This window comes from Lampris incognitus, chromosome 20 (genome assembly GCF_029633865.1).
Source record: "Lampris incognitus isolate fLamInc1 chromosome 20, fLamInc1.hap2, whole genome shotgun sequence".
Taxonomy (NCBI): Eukaryota; Metazoa; Chordata; class Actinopteri; order Lampriformes; family Lampridae; genus Lampris; species Lampris incognitus.
In genome coordinates, this window is record NC_079230.1 from 1,754,616 (window position 1) to 1,774,621 (window position 20,006).

At 48.9% G+C, this 20,006-nt stretch overlaps 1 protein-coding gene across 1 annotated transcript in view; it reads left to right on the forward strand.

Annotated features, from left to right (window-relative positions):
* LOC130130818 (ephrin type-B receptor 4b-like) overlaps nt 1-20,006 on the forward strand; it is a 122,243-nt gene that overhangs the window by 27,886 nt on the left and 74,351 nt on the right. Inside the window, exon 7 of the mRNA XM_056300655.1 lies at nt 13,898-14,053. Coding sequence (XP_056156630.1) covers nt 13,898-14,053 — 156 coding nt within the window. The remainder of the gene's footprint in view (nt 1-13,897; nt 14,054-20,006) is intronic.

Below are 20,006 nucleotides of genomic sequence, written 5' to 3' on the forward strand. Positions count from 1 at the left end.
AACTGGGTGAGGACGTTTGTCTCTTTCACTCGCAAGAGTGAAGACAACATGGGCTGGACACGTGACATCGGGCCTGCAGCGAGGGTGGGTTTTTGAGGACCTCCCATTAGTTTGACAGATGCCGGCTTTAGTTTAGCTAATGTTTATGTGTTTGGTTTGGAATATTGAAACAGGTACTACTACCTACTTTATCCTAGTATCGGAACTGCATTGGGCCTGATACAGTGAAAGTGCACTATTTATTTTGTTTTCTTATTTTACAAGACAAATAACTTGGATGCTGAATATGGAGCTGCCAGGGAAGAGGAGAAGAGGAAGGCCAAAGAGGAGGTTTATGGATGTGGTGAGGGAGGACATGCAGGTGGCTGGTGTGACAGAGGAAGACGCAGAAGACAGGAAGAAATGGAAAGGGATGATCCGCTGTGGCGCCCCCTAACGGGAGCAGCCGAAAGTAGTAGTAGTAGTATTTTACAAGACAAATAACTAAACGAAGAAGGAGCTGAGCCGGGAGGCAAAGCTCTTAATTTACCAGTCAAGCGTCGGGTGAGATCGTGGATACAAGCGGCTGAAATGAGTTTCCTCCGTAGGGTGTCTGGGCTCAGCCTTAGAGATAGGGTGAGGAGCTCAGCCTTAGAGATAGGGTGAGGGGCTCAGCCTTAGAGATAGGGTGAGGGGCTCAGCCTTAGAGATAGGGTGAGGGGCTCAGCCTTAGAGATAGGGTGAGGGGCTCAGCCTTAGAGATAGGGTGAGGGGCTCAGCCTTAGAGATAGGGTGAGGGGCTCAGCCTTAGAGATAGGGTGTCTGGGCTCAGCCTTAGAGATAGGGTGAGGGGCTCAGCCTTAGAGATAGGGTGTCTGGGCTCAGCCTTAGAGATAGGGTGTCTGGGCTCAGCCTTAGAGATAGGGTGTCTGGGCTCAGCCTTAGAGATAGGGTGTCTGGGCTCAGCCTTAGAGATAGGGTGTCTGGGCTCAGCCTTAGAGATAGGGTGTCTGGGCTCAGCCTTAGAGATAGGGTGTCTGGGCTCAGCCTTAGAGATAGGGTGTCTGGGCTCAGCCTTAGAGATAGGGTGAGGAGCTCGGCCTTAGAGATAGGGTGAGGGGCTCGGCCTTAGAGATAGGGTGAGGAGCTCAGCCTTAGAGATAAGGTGTGGGGCTCAGCCTTAGAGATAGGGTGTCTGGGCTCGGCCTTAGAGATAGGGTGAGGAGCTCGGCCTTAGAGATAGGGTGGGGGGCTCGGCCTTAGAGATAGGGTGAGGGGCTCGGCCTTAGAGATAGGGTGAGGGGCTCAGCCTTAGAGATAGGGTGTCTGGGCTCAGCCTTAGAGATAGGGTGTCTGGGCTCAGCCTTAGAGATAGGGTGTCTGGGCTCAGCCTTAGAGATAGGGTGTCTGGGCTCAGCCTTAGAGATAGGGTGTCTGGGCTCAGCCTTAGAGATAGGGTGTCTGGGCTCAGCCTTAGAGATAGGGTGTCTGGGCTCAGCCTTAGAGATAGGGTGTCTGGGCTCAGCCTTAGAGATAGGGTGTCTGGGCTCAGCCTTAGAGATAGGGTGAGGAGCTCGGCCTTAGAGATAGGGTGAGGGGCTCGGCCTTAGAGATAGGGTGAGGAGCTCAGCCTTAGAGATAAGGTGTGGGGCTCAGCCTTAGAGATAGGGTGTCTGGGCTCGGCCTTAGAGATAGGGTGAGGAGCTCGGCCTTAGAGATAGGGTGAGGGGCTCGGCCTTAGAGATAGGGTGAGGGGCTCGGCCTTAGAGATAGGGTGAGGGGCTTGGACATCCGGAGGGAGCTCGGAGTAGAGCTGCTGCTCCTTCACATCAAAAGGAGCCAGTTGAGGTGGTTCGGGCATCTGATCAGGATGCCTCCTGGGCGCCTTCCTTTGGAGGTTTACCTGGCACGTCTGACTGGGTGGAGACCCCGGGGTAGACCCAGAACTCCCTGGAGGGACTACATGTCCAGTCTGGCCTGGGAACGCCTTGGGATCCTCCAGGAGGAGCTGGAGGGCGTTGCTGGGGAGAGGGACATCTGGAGTGCCCTACTTGGCTTGCTGCCACCGTGACCCGACCCCGGAGAAGCGGCTGAAGATGAGATGAGATGAGACAAGACAATAACTAATATGTCCAGTTGCAACCTTGTCTCGTTTGATTATTCATCTGGAGGTTATTCATCTCATGGGAATTGGTAAAATGAGGGAACCCAAGCTAAGACGAATGTAAACTGGCTTGTCGTGAGATAACCAGGGGCCCTGCCCTCCATAGTCACGGGCTAAAAGAGGCTACAAAAGCATAGGTCCAGACTGACCAATGAGCGTCTCCAGACTGTCCTCACGATGTCCACTGCCCTGTCCCTGAACAAAAGTGTGTGTCACCTGTGTCCACTGCAGAAGAAGTGGCAGGTTTCTGGCTAGCAGTGAGCTAAAGGTGTAGGCCTAGGCCAGGCTGCACTACGTCTACATACATACATAGCTACCTGTTCAGGTGCAAACCCTGAACACATGGGAAATAATCATCCAAAACCTTGTGTAGGTCACATGGTGGCAAGTCTTCCCTCCACCCTGTTGCACCGGCACCCCTCCATAAGACCACCTGTCAAGTCGCCCCCAGGTAATCTGAGTTTGAGACCCCTGAACTAATAGAACAGAGACAGACAGACAGACAGACAGACAGACAGATAGATGGATACACACACACACACACACACACACACAGGCACACACACACACACACACACACACACACACACAGGCACACACCCTGTGAGCGTGGCAGGGGTTACTGATGGTGACATCATGGTGCTGGGTTTCCACATCCTGTGGAAGCCAAGGTTACCTCCTCCCTCTTATTGTGTTGACTGCTGTGGGTCTGCACTCCTCCTAATCTCTCTCTCTCTTGTCTCTCTCTCTCTCTTCTCTCTCTTGTCTCTCTCTGTCTCTCTCTTGTCTCTCTCTGTCTCTCTCTGTCTCTCTCTTGTCTCTCTCTCTCTCTCTCTTGTCTCTCTCTCTCTCTCTCTCGTCTCTCTCTGTCTCTCTCTTGTCTCTCTCTCTCTCTCTCTTGTCTCTCTCTCTTGTCTCTCTCTGTCTCTCTCTGTCTTGTCTCTCTTCTCTCTCTCTCTCTCTCTCTCTCTCTCTCTCTCTGTGTCTCTGGCTGTCTCCTCTCTCTCTGTCTCTCTCTGTCTCCTCTCTCTCTTGTCTCTCTTGTCTCTCTCTCTCTTGTCTCTCTCTCTCTCTCTCTCTCTCTCTGTGTCTCTCTCTTCATATATATTTATATATAAATGTTTATACATACACCAAGTACCTTCCTAGCTGTCTCCCTCACTATTTCTGCAGTGGTTTTCCAGCCATCTGGCAACTCTTCACTACCACCCAGTGCCTGTCTTACCTCCTGCCTGAACTCCACACAACAGTCTTCCTTCTTCAACTTCCACCATTTGATCTTCGGCTGTGTCTTCACTCTCTTCCTCTTCTTGGTCTCCAAAGTCATCCTACAGACCACCAGCCGATGCTGCCTAGCTACGTTCTCCCCTGTCACCACCTTGCAGTCTCCAATCCCTTTCAGATGGCGCCTTCTACATAAGACATAGTCCCCCTGTGTGCACTTTCCTCCACTCTTGTACGTCACCCTGTGTTCCTCCCTCTTCTTGAAATATGTATTCACCACAGCCATTTCCATCCTTTTCGCAAAATCCACCACCATCTGTCCTTCCACATTTCTCTCCTTGACTCCATACCTTCCCATCACCTCCTCATCACCTCTGTTCCCTTCACCAACATGTCCATTGATGTCCGCTCCAATCACCACTCTCTCCTCCTTGGGTACCCTCTCCACCATGTCGTCCAACTCACTCCAGAATTCTTCTTTTTCATCCATCTCACACCCAACTTGCGGGGCATATGTGCTGATAACATTCAGCAATAAACCTTCAATTTCCAGCTTCATACTCATCACTCTGTCTGACACTCTCTTCACCTCCAGCACGCTCCTGCACTGGCTTGTGCATCCTCAGTGGCTGTGGCTGTGTGTGTGTGTGTGTGTGTGTGTGTGTATACATGTGTATATGACATATTACTGCTAGGATAGGCTCCAGCATCCCCGCAACCCTGAGAGCAGGACAAGCGGTTCGGATAATGAATGGGTATCTATCTATCTATCTATCTATCTATCTATCTATCTATCTATCTACATACATATACATACATATACATATATACACACACATATATATACACACACACACACACACACACACACACACATATATATATATATATATATATATATATCAACATTCCGCTTCTCATTAGTTGAGCACTTATAACACCATTGACGGTTTTTTGGGGGGGGACGCTATATACTGTATATATATATATATATATATATATATATATATATATATATATATATATATATATATATATATATATATATATATATATCACTTTGAGCTGCTCCCGTTAGGGGGCGCCACAGCGGATCATCCGTTTCCATCTCTTCCTGTCCTCTGCATCTTCCTCTGTCACACCAGCCACCTGCATGTCCTCCCTCACCACCTCCATAAACCTCCTCTTTGGCCTTTCTCTTCTCCTCTTCCCTGGCAGCTCCATATTCAGCATCCTTCTCCCAGTATACCCAGCATCTCTCCTCCACACATGTCCAAACCATCTCAGTCTTGTCTCTCTTGCTTTGTCTCCAAACTGTCCAACCTGAGCTGTCCCTCTAATATACTCGTTCCTAATCCTGTCCTTCTTCATCACTCCCAATGAAAATCTTATCATCTTCATCTCTGCCACCTCCAGCTCCTCCTCCTGTCTTTTCATCAGTGCCACTGTCTCCAAACCATACAACATAGCTGGTCTCACCACCATCTTGTAAACCTTCCCTTTAACTCTTGCTGGTACCCTTCTGTCCCACATCACTCCTGACACTCTTCTCCACCCACTCCACCCTGCCTGCACTCTCTTCTTCACCTCTCTCCTGCACTCCCCGTTACTTTGGACAGTCGACCCCAAGTATTTAAACTCATATGCCTTCATCACCCCTACTCCTTGCATCCTCACCATTCCACTGTCCTCCCTCTCATTCACGCATAGGTATTCTGTCTTGCTCCTCCTGACTTTCATTCCTCTTCTCTCCAGTGCATACCTCCACCTCTCCAGGCTCTCCTCCACCTGCACCCTACTCTCACTACACATCACAATGTCATCCGCAAACATTATAGTCCAGAGACTCCTGCCTGATCTCGTCCGTCAACCTGTCCATCACCACTGCAAACAAGAAAGGGTTCGGAGCCGATCCTTGATGTAATCCCACCTCAACCTTGAACCCATCTGTCATTCCAACCCCACACCTCACCACTGTCACACCTCCCTCATACATATCCTGCACCACTCCTACATATCCTGCACCACTCCTACATACTTCTCTACAACTCCTGACTTCCTCATACAATACCACACCTCCTCTCTCGGCACCCTGTCATAAGCTTTCTCTAAATCTACAAAGACACAATGCAACTCTTTCTGACCTTCTCTATACTTCTCCATCAACACTCTCAAAGCAAACATCACATCTGTGGTGCTCTTTCATGGCATGAACCCATACTGCTGCTGCTGATCATCACCTCTCCTCCTCTTAACCTAGCTTCTATTACTCTTTCCCATATCTTCATGCTGTGGCTGATCAACTTTATACCTCTGTAGTTGTTACAGTTCTGCACATCACCCTTGTTCTTGAAAATCGGTACCAGTATGCTTCTTCTCCACTCCTCAGGCATCCTCTCACTTTCCAGGATTGTGTTAAACAATCTAGTTAAAAAACCCACTGCCATCTCTCCTAAACACCTCCATACCTCCACAGGTATGTCATCAGGACCAACTGCCTTTCCACTCTTCATCCTCTTCATAGCTGCCCTCACTTCCTCCTTGCTAATCCACTGAACTTCCTGATTCACTATCCCCACATCATCCAACCTTCTCTCTCTCTCGTTTTCTTCATTCATCAGCCCCTCAAAGTACTCCTTCCTCCTGCTCAGCACACTCTCCTCGCTTGTCAGCACATTTCCATCTCTATCCTTGATCACCCTAACTTGCTGCACATCCTTCCCAGCTCGGTCCCTCTGTCTAGCCAATTGGTACAAGTCCTTTTCTCCTTCCTTAGTGTCAGACCTCTCATACAAATCACCATATATATATACATATAACTTTGTTAAAAGAAACACTCAAGGGTAGGGAAAGTGCTCAAAAAATAAGGAGCAAAAATATATATATAAATAAGGAGCTACATATTTATTTAAATATATATATATATTTAGAGAGAGAGAGAGAGAGAGCGCGTTTTTACGGAAACCATCAACGGAGTTGATAAAAGTGCTCCACAGATGAGCAGCGGAATATGAAGATAGATGTAGGAAAACGAGTTTACCTCATAGCAGCTCAAGCCTGTTTCGTGTGTCACGCACTCATGTTGGCTATACAACCAAGAAATAAACCAGCGAATAAACGCTATGCTGCTTCGCACCACGCCCCTGGTTACGGTGCACAGCAACCGGTGGGAGGGTAGGAAACGTTTGAAAAGCAACATCAGGAACAACACAACCAATGAGGGAGGGGCTGGGGCTCGTGTTGAAAACGTTAGGGCTTAAAGGGCCGGGACCCTGCTGGAATAGCATACTTTTAAAATATAACAAAATAAAGTAATGCAGCGAATTCAGGGGGGCGGTCGGGGAACCGTCACAGCTGGGACGCAAACCCATATCTCTCGCACCACCGGCGACTACGTTAACCAGTCGACTAAAGGGTCCGACCCGCTAGCCAAGGGCTACCTGTCGTGTATCTCCAGGATAACTGAATTAAACAAGGATGAAGGTGTATCGTGGTCTTCCTCTTTTCTTTGCTAGACCGTAGTAACATTACAACACGACTGCGTTAAGCAGGCAGGAAAACACATGAGTGACCCTCGTGCTCTGTCTTCTGCCAAGGGGGGGCGCACCATTTATACAACATTTATACAACATACACAACCAATAGACATCGAGGGTCAGAGGTCAAACATGAAATACATATTACTGCAAATAAAAACATTTGCTTTCGTGTGTATCTCCATACACTACACTCCTCCCCTGAAATCTGAACCCAGTACATTTACAGTACAACAACATTTCATTTTTCTTTTTTTTACCTCTTTTCAACACGACATGGTTATAACAACAACTGGGTTCTCACAGATTTAATCTCAGGCGGCTTCACCTGCCGCTGCGCCCTCTGCTGGACACCCTCTGCAGCTGAGGAGGGAGCAGCATCACTGGATCCTTGCTGCACAACCCTCTCAGTGGATTCTGGGACGTCTACAGGCGTTGTTCCACATGCATGTGATACATGTGGAACAACCCTCAGATCATCATCAGATCATCAGACACATTACAGGTCTCCATCTCAGTATTGATCATTTGATTGACAGGTCTCTTGTACACCTTTCCATACACTTTCACAAGATATGTGACAGGACCAAGTGCCTTTACAATGCACCCAGGCACCCATTTAACACCTTCCCCTCCCCTGTGGTTTCCAACCAACACCTTCTGTTTTGGTAGGAAGTGTCTGACTTGTGCCAACTTATCTGCTTGTTTGGACTGTTGACTGTCCTGTCTCTGTTGCATGGACTCTGGGAAATTAGGTTTGGGGAGAGACCACCTGGTTTTGGATTGACGTCTGAGAAACAAGTCTGCAGGTATTTTCCCTGTAGTAGACTGTGGTGTCCTATAACAGAATAGGAAAGTGTGTATGCAGTGCTGCAACGTCATGTTGTTACTCTTTCCCTTTCCACGAGCTGTTTTCAGCTTCTGCACCAAACGCTCTGCAGCCCCATTAGAAGCTGGGGGGTGAGGAGAACTCTTGATGTGTTTCACCCCATTGTTTTTCAGGAAGGTTTCAAACTCAGCAGATACACATTGTGGTCCATTATCAGACACAAGTTCGTCTGGAAGACCCCAAGTGGCAAAGTATCCCCTCAAAACCTCTATGGTCTTTTCAGATGTAGTGCTACTCATCAAAGCTACTTCTGGCAAACGTGAATAGCTACCAGTGATCACTAGGAAGTTGAGCTTTCCTTCTGAGCATAATCTATGTGTATCCTCTGCCAAGGACAGTTAGGCCAGCTCCAGTTGTGAACAGGAGCTGTGGCAGGCTGGTGTCTGTTTAACTGGCATGTCTGGCAACTGTTTACCAGTGACTCTATGTCAGAATCAAGGTTTGGCTACCAAAAGTGACTACAGGCTAATGCCTTCATCTTTACCATTCCCTGTGATATTCATGCAATTCACGTAACAACACTGGCACTTTATCCAAGAATGAGACCCTAAACACAGAACTATAATCTGAGACTGCCTCTTGAGTCTGTAGTGGTAAACGCGGTAATGCATCCGCCTCTGCATGTTGTAAGGATGGCTTGTAACGTATGTCATACTGGTATGCTGCTAAAATTAATGACCACCTCTGCAGCCTAGCTGCTGCCAATGTAGGCCCTCCAGTCTTGGGCCCTAGTATCTTTAGGAGTGGTTTGTGGTCTGTAAGCAGAGTAAACGTTCGTCCACACAGATCGTCATTAAACTTAGTCACCCCAAAGATGATACTAAGTGCTTCTTTCTCTATCTGAGAATAGCTGACTTCTGTTTTAGTGAGTGTCCTAGACACGTAGGCTATAGGTTTCTCACTGTTGTCTGGAAACTGATGTGAAATCACGGCACCTATGCCGTAAGGCGAAGCATCACATGCCAAAATTACAGGCAGTTTAGGATCACAGTGTGTAAGCACTGGCGCGGCTACAAGCTGTGCTTTAGTACGCTCAAACGCCTCTTGACATGTTCTTGTCCAATCCCTCTTTATCTTTATGTAGGAGCTCAGTCATAGGCTTAATCTCGCTGGACAGGTTTGGTATACATTTGCCATAGTAATTGAGCATGGCTAAGTACGACCTCAATTCTGTCACATTTTTTGGCACAGGAGCTTTGTCAATAGCCTCAGTGTTCTCTTTAATTGGGCGCACACTCTCGGCATCAAGTACATGCCCGAGGTAGGCCACACTGTTCTGAAAGGAGGCGCATTTCTCTTTGTTAAGCCTCAGCCCATGTTCTTCCAGTCTCTGTAACAGGTGTTAAGATTGTGCAGATGTGCGGTGGTATCTGTTCCTGTTATCAACATATCGTCTAAGTAGCATACCACACCATCAAGCCCTGGTAATACTTCATCCATAGTGCGCCGGAAAATAGCGGGCGCGCTAGCGCCCCCATATGGCAAGCGGTTGCATTTTACCCAACAAAGCTAACAGTTGGTCTGTGTATGTTCTCAATGTAACGTCACATGAATGCAATTTCGACCCTTTCAGTTTGGATTTGTACAGCTCTCTGAGATAACTGACATGGCTGCCCCGGTATCTACCTCCATGTACATCCTAACACCACTGCATTTTATCACCACTTTGTAAGGTTTCCGAGGCGGGCGGGCAGACGAAGGTCCAGCAGACCGCCTCCCTTGGTCCCTACCGGCGTCGGTGCGCTGGTTCTGACAGGCTCGCTCCAGATGTCCGTTCTTTCCACATCCGCGACACCGGAAGTCTTTGAAGCGGCAGCTCCCCGGTCCGTGTCCCTTCCCGAGGCCCCTGTAGCGGTCCTGGTGGCTGTCACCGACCTCCCTCTGGTTCCGCGCAGTCCTGAGCTCTCGGTGTCTCCGCACCCCGACATGATCCGCTCGCATATGCACAGATGACTACTGTCCCTTCTGCCTGCTTCCTGCTCCAGAATTCCTGCGTTGGAAATTGTTCGTTACTTCCACCATCTTTTGCCATGTTAGTCCCTCGCCAATGGCGGCATCAGTAACTTCCGGCGCAGCTCTTCGTTAGACGTCCCACACACGAGCTGATCTCGGAGCTGCTCCTCCAGGCTCGCGCCAAAATGGCATGTAGAAGCTAATCCTTTCAAGCTAGTAGCAATGTAATCAGCAAAAGCCTCTCCAGACTGTTGTCGGCGGCTTCTAAAAGCAAATCTTTCTGCCAATACCTTCTTCTTTGGCGTGTAAAACCCCGCAACGTCTGTAGCAAGGTTGCCAAAGCAACTTCACTGAACGTTTCCGGTGATATCAAGTCCTTTAGCAAGGCCGAACTCTTCCGCCCAACCACGGGTAACAACACGGCTCTTCTCCCGTCTTGCTCCATGTGGTTAGCAGACAAGCGCTGCAGAAGCCTTTCTTCATCAGGGTCGAAGGTTTCTGCCGTGTCGTGGAACTGCAGTCCTGTATCTGGACTATACAGAGCCGTCGCCTACGTTAGCTGCTAAGCTGCTAGCATCGCTCCAACATTACCGGTCCAGACGGGAGCAACCCGCTGCACATCACAATAACGAGGAAGATCCCATCATCCTCGTCCCCACAACCTGTCGTGTATCTCCAGGATAACTGGATTATACAAGGATGAAGGTGTATCTTGGTCTTCCTCTTTTCTTTGCTAGACCGTAGCAACGTTACAACAGGATGCGTTGAGCAGGCAGGAAACACACGGGGGACCCTCGTGCTCTGTCTTCTGCCAAGGGCGCGCGCCAGAGTAGCGCGCGTACATTCATACAACATACACAACCAATAGACATCGAGGGTCAGAGGTCAAACATAAAATACATATTACTGCAAATAAAAACATTTGCTTTCGTGTGTATCTCCATACACTACACTACCGACCATATTCATCCGGGATCGTTCCAATAACATCCAGTGGGTGGTTGTGGTTGTTCCTGCCAGCTAAAATGGATGCCATGCTAGCGGTTAGCCTTGAGCTATGCTACGAGTAGTGACCGGGACCAGTACGTTAATCTGTCGCCCGGTCAGCTGTTATTATTTTCGGGGTGCACCTCGAACTCCGGGTAGTTTGTTCGCTGCGGCAGGAATTAAATCCGGGCTCAGCTGAGCTTCCAAAGAGGACTACAGTGTCCGTCTCCCTTATTTCCTGTGAGTTAATCCACAACGCAACGTTACAATATAGTATATTGTAGCGAATCGCGGGGCAGCCCGGGAACCGCCACATCCAGAGACGCGAACCCGGATCTCCCGCACCACGGGCGACAACGTTAACCAGTCGACTAAAGGGTCCGACCCCGTAGTCAAGGGCTAGCGAGTCTATTTATCCGTGCACGTTACACAAGTGGGAACCGGGTTCGCGTCCTGGACGCGGCGGTTTACGGCGGCCCCCCGAATTCGAATGCGTTTCCCGAAGGATGGGGTAGTGTAACGTGCACGGATAGACAGTCTCGCTAGCCCTTGGCTAACGGGTCGGACCCTTTAGTCCGCGGTGCGGGAGATCCGGCTTCGCTTCCTGGTTGCGGCGGTTCCCGGGCTGCCCCCCCGACTTCATACATATATATATATACACACACACACACACACACACACACACACACACACACACACATATATATTCTGCAGACTATATGGGCAGAATTCGCCATAATCGGTTGGCGTTCTGGGTTAGGTAGACACGGGCCCTTTAAGAAAGGGTTTCCGGGTTGACGGGGTGGAGCTAGGAGGATTGTGGGAGCGCGCCACGTTGCTGGTTTGGTGATTTTTGTAGGAGAGAATAAAAGACACACGCGTTCGTGGTCAATGAGAGAAATTGTCCGTCTCTTTTTTCCGGCAATTTCAACATTGGTGACCCCGACGTTTGTCTGCTGGACGTTTCCAGAGACAACTCTTCATGAACATGACTAATGCGGTTTCTCTCAGGTTCTGGGAGTCGTCAGCCTCGGCTTGGTTCGCCCAGACAGATGCGCAGTTCGCATTGCGGGAAATCACCGTGGATGCCACAAAATACTGTAGCGAATTCGGGGGGCAGCCCGGCCGCACCGTCACAGCCGGGACGCGAACTCGTGTATTCCGCACCGCAGGCGACTACGTTAACCAGTTGTTATATTCTAGTTCAACCACTAGGTGGAGCACGAGTGATTTTTCCACAGTTAGCCAGACAAATGGTCTTAGAGCAGCTTCATCAAAGCCATCCCGGGGTCTCCTCCCGGATGAAAGCCCTGGCACGGAGTTATATATGGTGGCCAAAGCTAGATGTGAACATAGGAAACCTAGTCAAAACATGCAGCACGTCTGGCACACAGAAAGGCACCAGCAGCCGCTCCTCCCCACCCTTGGGAGTGGCCTGACAAGCCATGGAGGAGACTGCATATGGATTATGCAGGACCATTTAAGGGGAAAATGTTCCTCGTAATCATCGATGCACACTCCAAATGGATAGATGTTTATCCTGTGAACGGCGCCACGTCCACAACTACCATAGACTGCCTACACCAGAGCTTCAGCAACCAGGGCATCCTTGAAATGGTGGTGAGTGACAATGCCACATGTTTTGTTAGTACCTTCTTCATCTCCCGCTTGCAGCGTTGACTGGTCCTTGTCTGGCACTGAGCCCACACTCATGGCAACCTGGAAAAGTTCATCAGATGGAAGAGAGAGAAGGCACTTCCTGATGGACCACACCAGGCTTGTTCTCTCACTGTCCAACATGACTACTTATTCCCTATTCCCCAAGTATGACCACACAGTCCAAACTCAAAGTCACAGTCGCTGTTCTCAGTGGATGGCAGGCTTCATGTACTATAGTTCAGTCTCTACCCTTAGTCATTAGTAGGTTGTGGATCCAGTATAACTCTGGCTCGAGCCTTCATCAGCCTTGCAACTTATGTAAGTTGTTACAGAAGCAGCTGCTTTGGTTGAATTTGTCACAGCCTGAAGCATCAGCTCCCCATTGGTCCAGGGTTTCAGCAATCACTGGATCAGCTCCTATGCGGCGTGCGGTAGGGCGGATCCCGGACGAGCCCCCAATTTTCTGTTACAGGTACCGGCTGCTACCCGTGGAGACAGACTATAATCTCTGTTTTAAACAGATAAAAGTAGAGAGACAGGACACGTTAGTGTTTGCGTCAATCAGGCTGTTCTCTGTCTGAAGAACGGAAGCCTGGCTGGCCCAACTTTACTCAGAGCTCCCCCTTGTGGCGGACGTATGAAGAACAGTTTCACAGTTATACAGTGAATCCGGTACACACAAACAAAAACACATCACTAATTTTAAACACAAAATGTGACCATACATTTGTGTGTGTCACACGTACACAAAAGAAACGGAATTTCATTTCACCCACCCAGCCCACAGCAGTGCGACACAAAAGATAAAAACACTCATCCAAAACGTCCAAAAATGACATCACCAAAAACATACAGAAACAGAGAGAACAACGCAAAAAAAACAAAAAAACAAACCAACAACAACACACAAACAGTTAACAACACAGTCCACTCAGTGCAACACAATCCACAAAAATCACTGTCCAGAGAGCGAACGCCAGCCAGGATGACTGCTGGTCTGCATGGGCTAGCAGTTAGCTTAGCCTGCCCTGCTTCCACGTCCCGTCAGACCGCCCTCGGTGCTTCCTTTTCGGCCGCAGCTCCAGGCAAGGCCGTGGTCCTTGGGCCCACCGGACACGGCAGACCAAGCTCTCCCAGCCCTTAAACGAAAAAAAATAAATGAAATAAAATAAAAACTTCACAAACGACCCCAACTTAGACATGGACAAAGACACGGCACAGCCGGTGCTGGGTGAAGGCCCTGCAAACGTCAGGTCGCGCCGCCATCTTCTTCTGTGTCGGGGTCGAATGTATGCTGTTCGTTTCACATTAGGTATGTGTGTGTGTAGTGATGGGTATGTGTATGTGTATGTGTGTGTGTGTGTAGTGATGGGTATGTGTATGTGTGTGTGTGTGTGTGTGTGTGTGTGTGTAGTGATGGGTATGAATAAAGGTGGTTGACTAAAAGAGAAACGCTGTTTGATTCGCTTCACACTAAACTAACTTGTCTCGTTCCTCTCTTGCCAGCTTGTCCATCAGGGCAGTTTAAGGCGGGCTCAGGACTCGGCGGGTGCAGTTTGTGCCCAGCCAACAGCACAACTCTTATACCCGGCTCCGCCTACTGCCTCTGTCGCTCTGGTTACCATCGAGCCGACTCAGACCCTCCCCATGTGGCCTGCACACGTAAGATGCACCCACCCACCCCACACACACCCACCCACCCACCCATACACACACACACACACACACACACACCCACCCACCCCACACACACACACACACACACACACACACACACACACACACACCCACCCATACACACACACACACACACACACACACACACACACACACACACACACACACACACACACACCCACCCACCCATACACACACACACACACACACACACACACACCCACCCACCCCACACACACACACACACACACACACACACACACACACACACCCACCCACCCACCCATACACACACACACACACACACACACACACACACACACACACACACACACACACACACCCACCCACCCCACACACACACACACACACACACACACACACACACACCCACCCACCCACCCCACACCCACCCACCCATACACACACACACACACACACACACACACACACACCCACCCACCCACCCCACACACACCCACCCACCCACCCATACACACACACACACACACACACACACACACACACACACCCGCCCACCCACCCACCCATACACACACACACACACACAGACACACACACACCCGCCCACCCACCCACCCATACACACACACACACACACAGACACACACACACCCACCCACCCACCCCACACACACCCACCCATACACACACACACACAGACACACACCCACCCACCCATACACACACACACAAACACAGACACACACCCACCCATACACACACACACACACACACACACACACACAAACACAGACACACACACACACACACACACACAAACACAGACACACACACACACGTTTCCTGTGTCCGAAAACTGAATCACTTCATCTGGACACAAAACTTTTATCAGTTATCTAAATGACTTTGTCAGTCTCACCTGACTGCAGGTGTCCCCACCCTTATAAACAATACAGTGACTGCAGGTACCCCACCCTTATAAACAATACAGTGACTGCAGGTACCCCACCCTTATAAACAATACAGTGACTGCAGGTGTCCCCACCCTTATAAACAATACAGTGACTGCAGGTACCCCACCCTTATAAACAATACAGTGACTGCAGGTACCCCACCCTTATAAACAATACAGTGACTGCAGGTGTCCCCACCCTTATAAACAATACAGTGACTGCAGGTACCCCACCCTTATAAACAATACAGTGACTGCAGGTACCCCACCCTTATAAACAATACAGTGACTGCAGGTGTCCCCACCCTTATAACCAATACAGTGACTGCAGGTGTCCCCACCCTTATAAACAATACGACTGCAGGTGTCCCCACCCTTCTAAACAATACAGTGACTGCAGGTGTCCCCACCCTTATAACCAATACAGTGACTGCAGGTGTCCCCACCCTTATAAACAATACAGTGACTGCAGATACCCCACCCTTATAACCAATACAGTGACTGCAGGTACCCCACCCTTATAAACAATACAGTGACTGCAGGTGTCCCCACCCTTATAACCAATACAGTGACTGCAGGTGTCCCCACCCTTATAAACAATACAGTGACTGCAGGTACCCCACCCTTCTAAACAATACAGTGACTGCAGGTGTCCCCACCCTTATAACCAATACAGTGACTGCAGGTGTCCCCACCCTTATAAACAATACAGTGACTGCAGATACCCCACCCTTATAACCAATACAGTGACTGCAGGTACCCCACCCTTATAAACAATACAGTGACTGCAGGTGTCCCCACCCTTATAAACAATACAGTGACTGCAGGTGTCCCCACCCTTATAAATAATACAGTGACTGCAGGTGTCCCCACCCTTCTAAACAATACAGTGACTGCAGGTGTCCCCACCCTTATACACAATACAGTGACTGCAGGTACCCCACCCTTATAAACAATACAGTGACTGCAGGTGTCCCCACCCTTATAAACAATACAGTGACTGCAGGTACCCCACCCTTATAAACAATACAGTGACTGCAGGTACCCCACCCTTATAAACAATACAGTGGCATAACAACCCAAACTGACGTGCTAACACTCTTTTCATATGCAAATTACCGTGACCAGCTTTTCGATGACCATGTGTACTATTCACAGAGCGTTGAGGAATAGTTGTTATCACAGCATTGTAAGATGGTGACAGATCTTAACCCCCCCCCCCCTCGGTTCAGGGATGATCGTTCCGTCTTCACATAGATGGCCTCTTTGATTCCCCGTTCAAGCCAATGTTCCTCCCTATCAAGGATGTGCACATCCTCATCCCTGAAAGAGTGGCAACTGGCCTGTAGATGATGGTGTAGACTGTGATGTCCTGGCCTGTAGATGGTGTAGACTGTGATGTCCTGGCCTATAGATGGTGTAGACTGTGGAGTCCTGGCCTGTAGATGGTGTAGACTGTGGAGTCCTGGCCTGTAGATGGTGTAGACTGTGGAGTCCTGGCCTGTAGATGGTGTAGACTGTGGAATCCTGGCCTGTAGATGGTGTAGTCTGTGATGTCCTGGCCTGTAGATGGTGTAGTCTGTGATGTCCTGGCCTGTAGATGGTGTAGACTGTGGAGTCCTGGCCTGTAGATGGTGTAGACTGTGGAGTCCTGGCCTGTAGATGGTGTAGACTGTGGAGTCCTGGCCTGTAGATGGTGTAGACTGTGGAGTCCTGGCCTGTAGATGGTGTAGACTGTGGAGTCCTGGCCTGTAGATGGTGTAGACTGTGGAATCCTGGCCTGTAGATGGTGTAGTCTGTGATGTCCTGGCCTATAGATGGTGTAGTCTGTGATGTCTTGGCCTGTAGATGGTGTAGACTGTGGAGTCCTGGCCTGTAGATGGTGTAGACTGTGGAGTCCTGGCCTGACGTGTTAGCTCTCCTGTATTGTGCCATCCTCTTGGCTATAACCCAATATCAGAAATGACAAATTTGCCTCAGGGGATTTACAGCAACACAACATCCTGTCCTTAGACCCTCATCGGATAAGGAACAACTCCCTAAAAAACCTTTAACAGGGAGAAAAAAGAGGAAGAAACCTTAGGGAGAGCAACAGAAGAGGGAGCTCTCTCCCAAGATGCACAACGTGCAATGATGTTGTGTTTATACACAATTCAGAGAATACAACGCTGAAAGAGGATAACACAATTATAATGGAATTATAAAATATGTGAAGAATATGACTGCTGGGACAGGCTCCAGCATCCCGCGAGTAGGATAAGCGGCTTGGATAATGGATGGATGGATGGATGGATGGATGGATGGATGGATGGATGGATGGATGGATGGATGGATGGATGATGAGGAGGATGCCAAGCAGTGTCCAGGTGGTGACCACCATCACCATGGAGACCTGGGAGGAGGACAGACTGCACGTACACACAAGGGAGACTCACATCACACCATTCACACATAGAAGAGAAAGTAGAAGACATCATTCAGAGAGAGGGAAAAGACATGTGAGAGAAGAGAACAGTTTGCGATAGTCAATCATCTATGCTCTATATATAATCTGTACTCTATACACTATAATCTATACGCTATAATCTGTACTCTATAAACTGTACTCTATACACTATAATCTATACGCTATAATTTGTGGGCGGAACAGTGCTTGGTAAATTCATTGAGACAGAAACCGACCCGCCATGCAGTACAGGTAGTGAAGTGTAACCAGGTTAAAATTAATGTTTTTATTTTATTTTGTTTGAGTATAAAATATCACCAAATCCTGTCTGTGTGCTGTGATTTGTGTTTACTACATTTTATTTTATGTCATTATTTACTTTTATGTATGTTTTCCAACGACTGTCATATACATGTACTGTCGCTTTAAGAGAGAGGTCTTGTGGGTACACGGAAGAGGGAACGCGGGAGAGGCCATTTTTGTTTTGTGGGAGGAGTCTCAAGCAGCAATCGAGCCGAGCCACACGTGTTTCTTACGGTAGGACAGTTTTGCTGGTTGAGGAGAACGTAACCTTGAGTATCCCTGTAAGAAGATACTGCAAGCTGTGGGATAAAATACTTGTTTATCCTTTCTTACATCGGAGTCCCGTGGACGGTTTCTCCTTCTAACGCACACGAGTGAAGTCCGGCAGTGGTTGAACTTCGACCCCCACGTCCGTAAGAAATACCGCTCCCGCTGGAGGACTGGACGTTTGTCGAAGGGTTTGAAACTAAAATAAATGGCAAGGTGGGCCAAATAGAGTCCTGTGTGTCCCCCCTCCTTCCTTGATCATGATGATGATGATGATGATGATGAGAGACTGAGGGCCCCCCACAACACCTGGGACCCACCGAAAATAGAACACAACGCAGAGCTGATGATGGAAGTGACGGGCGTGCAGCAGGCTGACCAGCATAGAACAGCATAGGACTGCCCCCGTTACATTGGTGCCGTGACCCTCCTGGATTCTGAGAGTGACATCAGTTGCTCGCCGCGGGAGGCTGCTGTCGTCATCAAGCCCCAGACGTCCTCAGGTATTTCTATAGACTGTACGCTCATGTTACAGTGGACTGGAGTTGAGCTGTGTGGACACTGGACAGTCATAGCTGTGGTTACCATGGACTGGGCTTGTGAACAGGACATTTGTATATACTGAAGGAAGAAAAACACACGAAAAAAAAAAAAGGTTAATGTTGATGTGATTGAAGGACTCGTGTGAATAATCTATTGATCTAAACTACTGGATATGTGCATATGTGATTAATCTATTGGTGAATTTGTTGATTGTGTGTGATTGTTTCAATCTCTTAGTGATTTCTAGATTCAATTATTTAAATGAATTGAGCTTTTCATTTTTTTTATTTTATTTTTTATTTTATCTGAGTGTTAGAGGTAGGAACATGGCAGAGGGTGGTTCGTACGTAGGTGGGGGTAACATTGCTGATCAGGATCTTTTGGATCGCCAGTGTGCTATGGAGAGGGGGTACCAGTTAGATGTGGGTGGGGGTTTACGGCTAGGTGTAGGTAGGAGTTTCGGGCAGCTCTCAGAGGGCGGGGAACCAGACACCAGAGCACCAGGACCTAGAGACCCGACCACAATTGGCACTCCTCAGTTCACCTCCACACGCTACGTAGAACGGGCCAGGCCAGGTATCAGCGAAGGGGCTGTGCTAGGTAACAGCAAGCAGCCAGTGGGTGAGTTGGCCATGCTCATTACTCGGTTAGCAGAGAAGATAGGAGAGTCAATCACTGCTAAGCTGCAGGAAACACAAATGCTTAGAAACACACACACAGACAGTGCTAGGTCTGCTGAACAGCGTTTGGAGACAGCTCCTAGTGTTAGAGTAGTAATGCAGACAGACGCTAGGGAGCCTCCTATTTTCAGGGGCGATAGCTCTGATAAGTTTACAGTTCATGAGTGGGAGAGCCTTATGACTTTGTATTTGAGGAAGCGAGCCATTCCAGTTAGTGAGCAGTCACATGAGATTCTAGCTAAGCTTATGGGGAAAGCAGGGGACGTGGTGAGGATAAAGCTGCGCAACACATCTGTCGACCACATAGCGAACCCCCACATTATTTTTGATGTACTGAAGCAACACTTTAGTGACTTCACATACTCGAGCATGCCCCTGGCGGACTTTTACAGTACGCAGCCCAAGCCAGGTGAGGATGCTATGGAGTATTGGATTAGGCTTAATAAGACAGTGGAGGTGGCTGACGAATGCTTGAAGTGGCAGGGCCGTAGTATTGAAGAGCCAAGCCACGAGGTAAGCATGATGTTTATCAAACACTGTCCAGATCAGTCTCTTGCCAATGTTTTTAAGTTCAAGTCCGCAGGGAAATGGTCTGCTAGCGAGATCCAGGAGAGGCTTGATGAGCACATGCTGGAGAGGAAGTCCCGTGTTGCTGCAGGTGGACAACGTGAAGCAGGCGCGGTAGAGCGTAGGTTCCATTCACAGGTTCATGTCCCTGTAGTCGACATGGCTCCCGACTTGAACATACCATTTTGTGCAAGG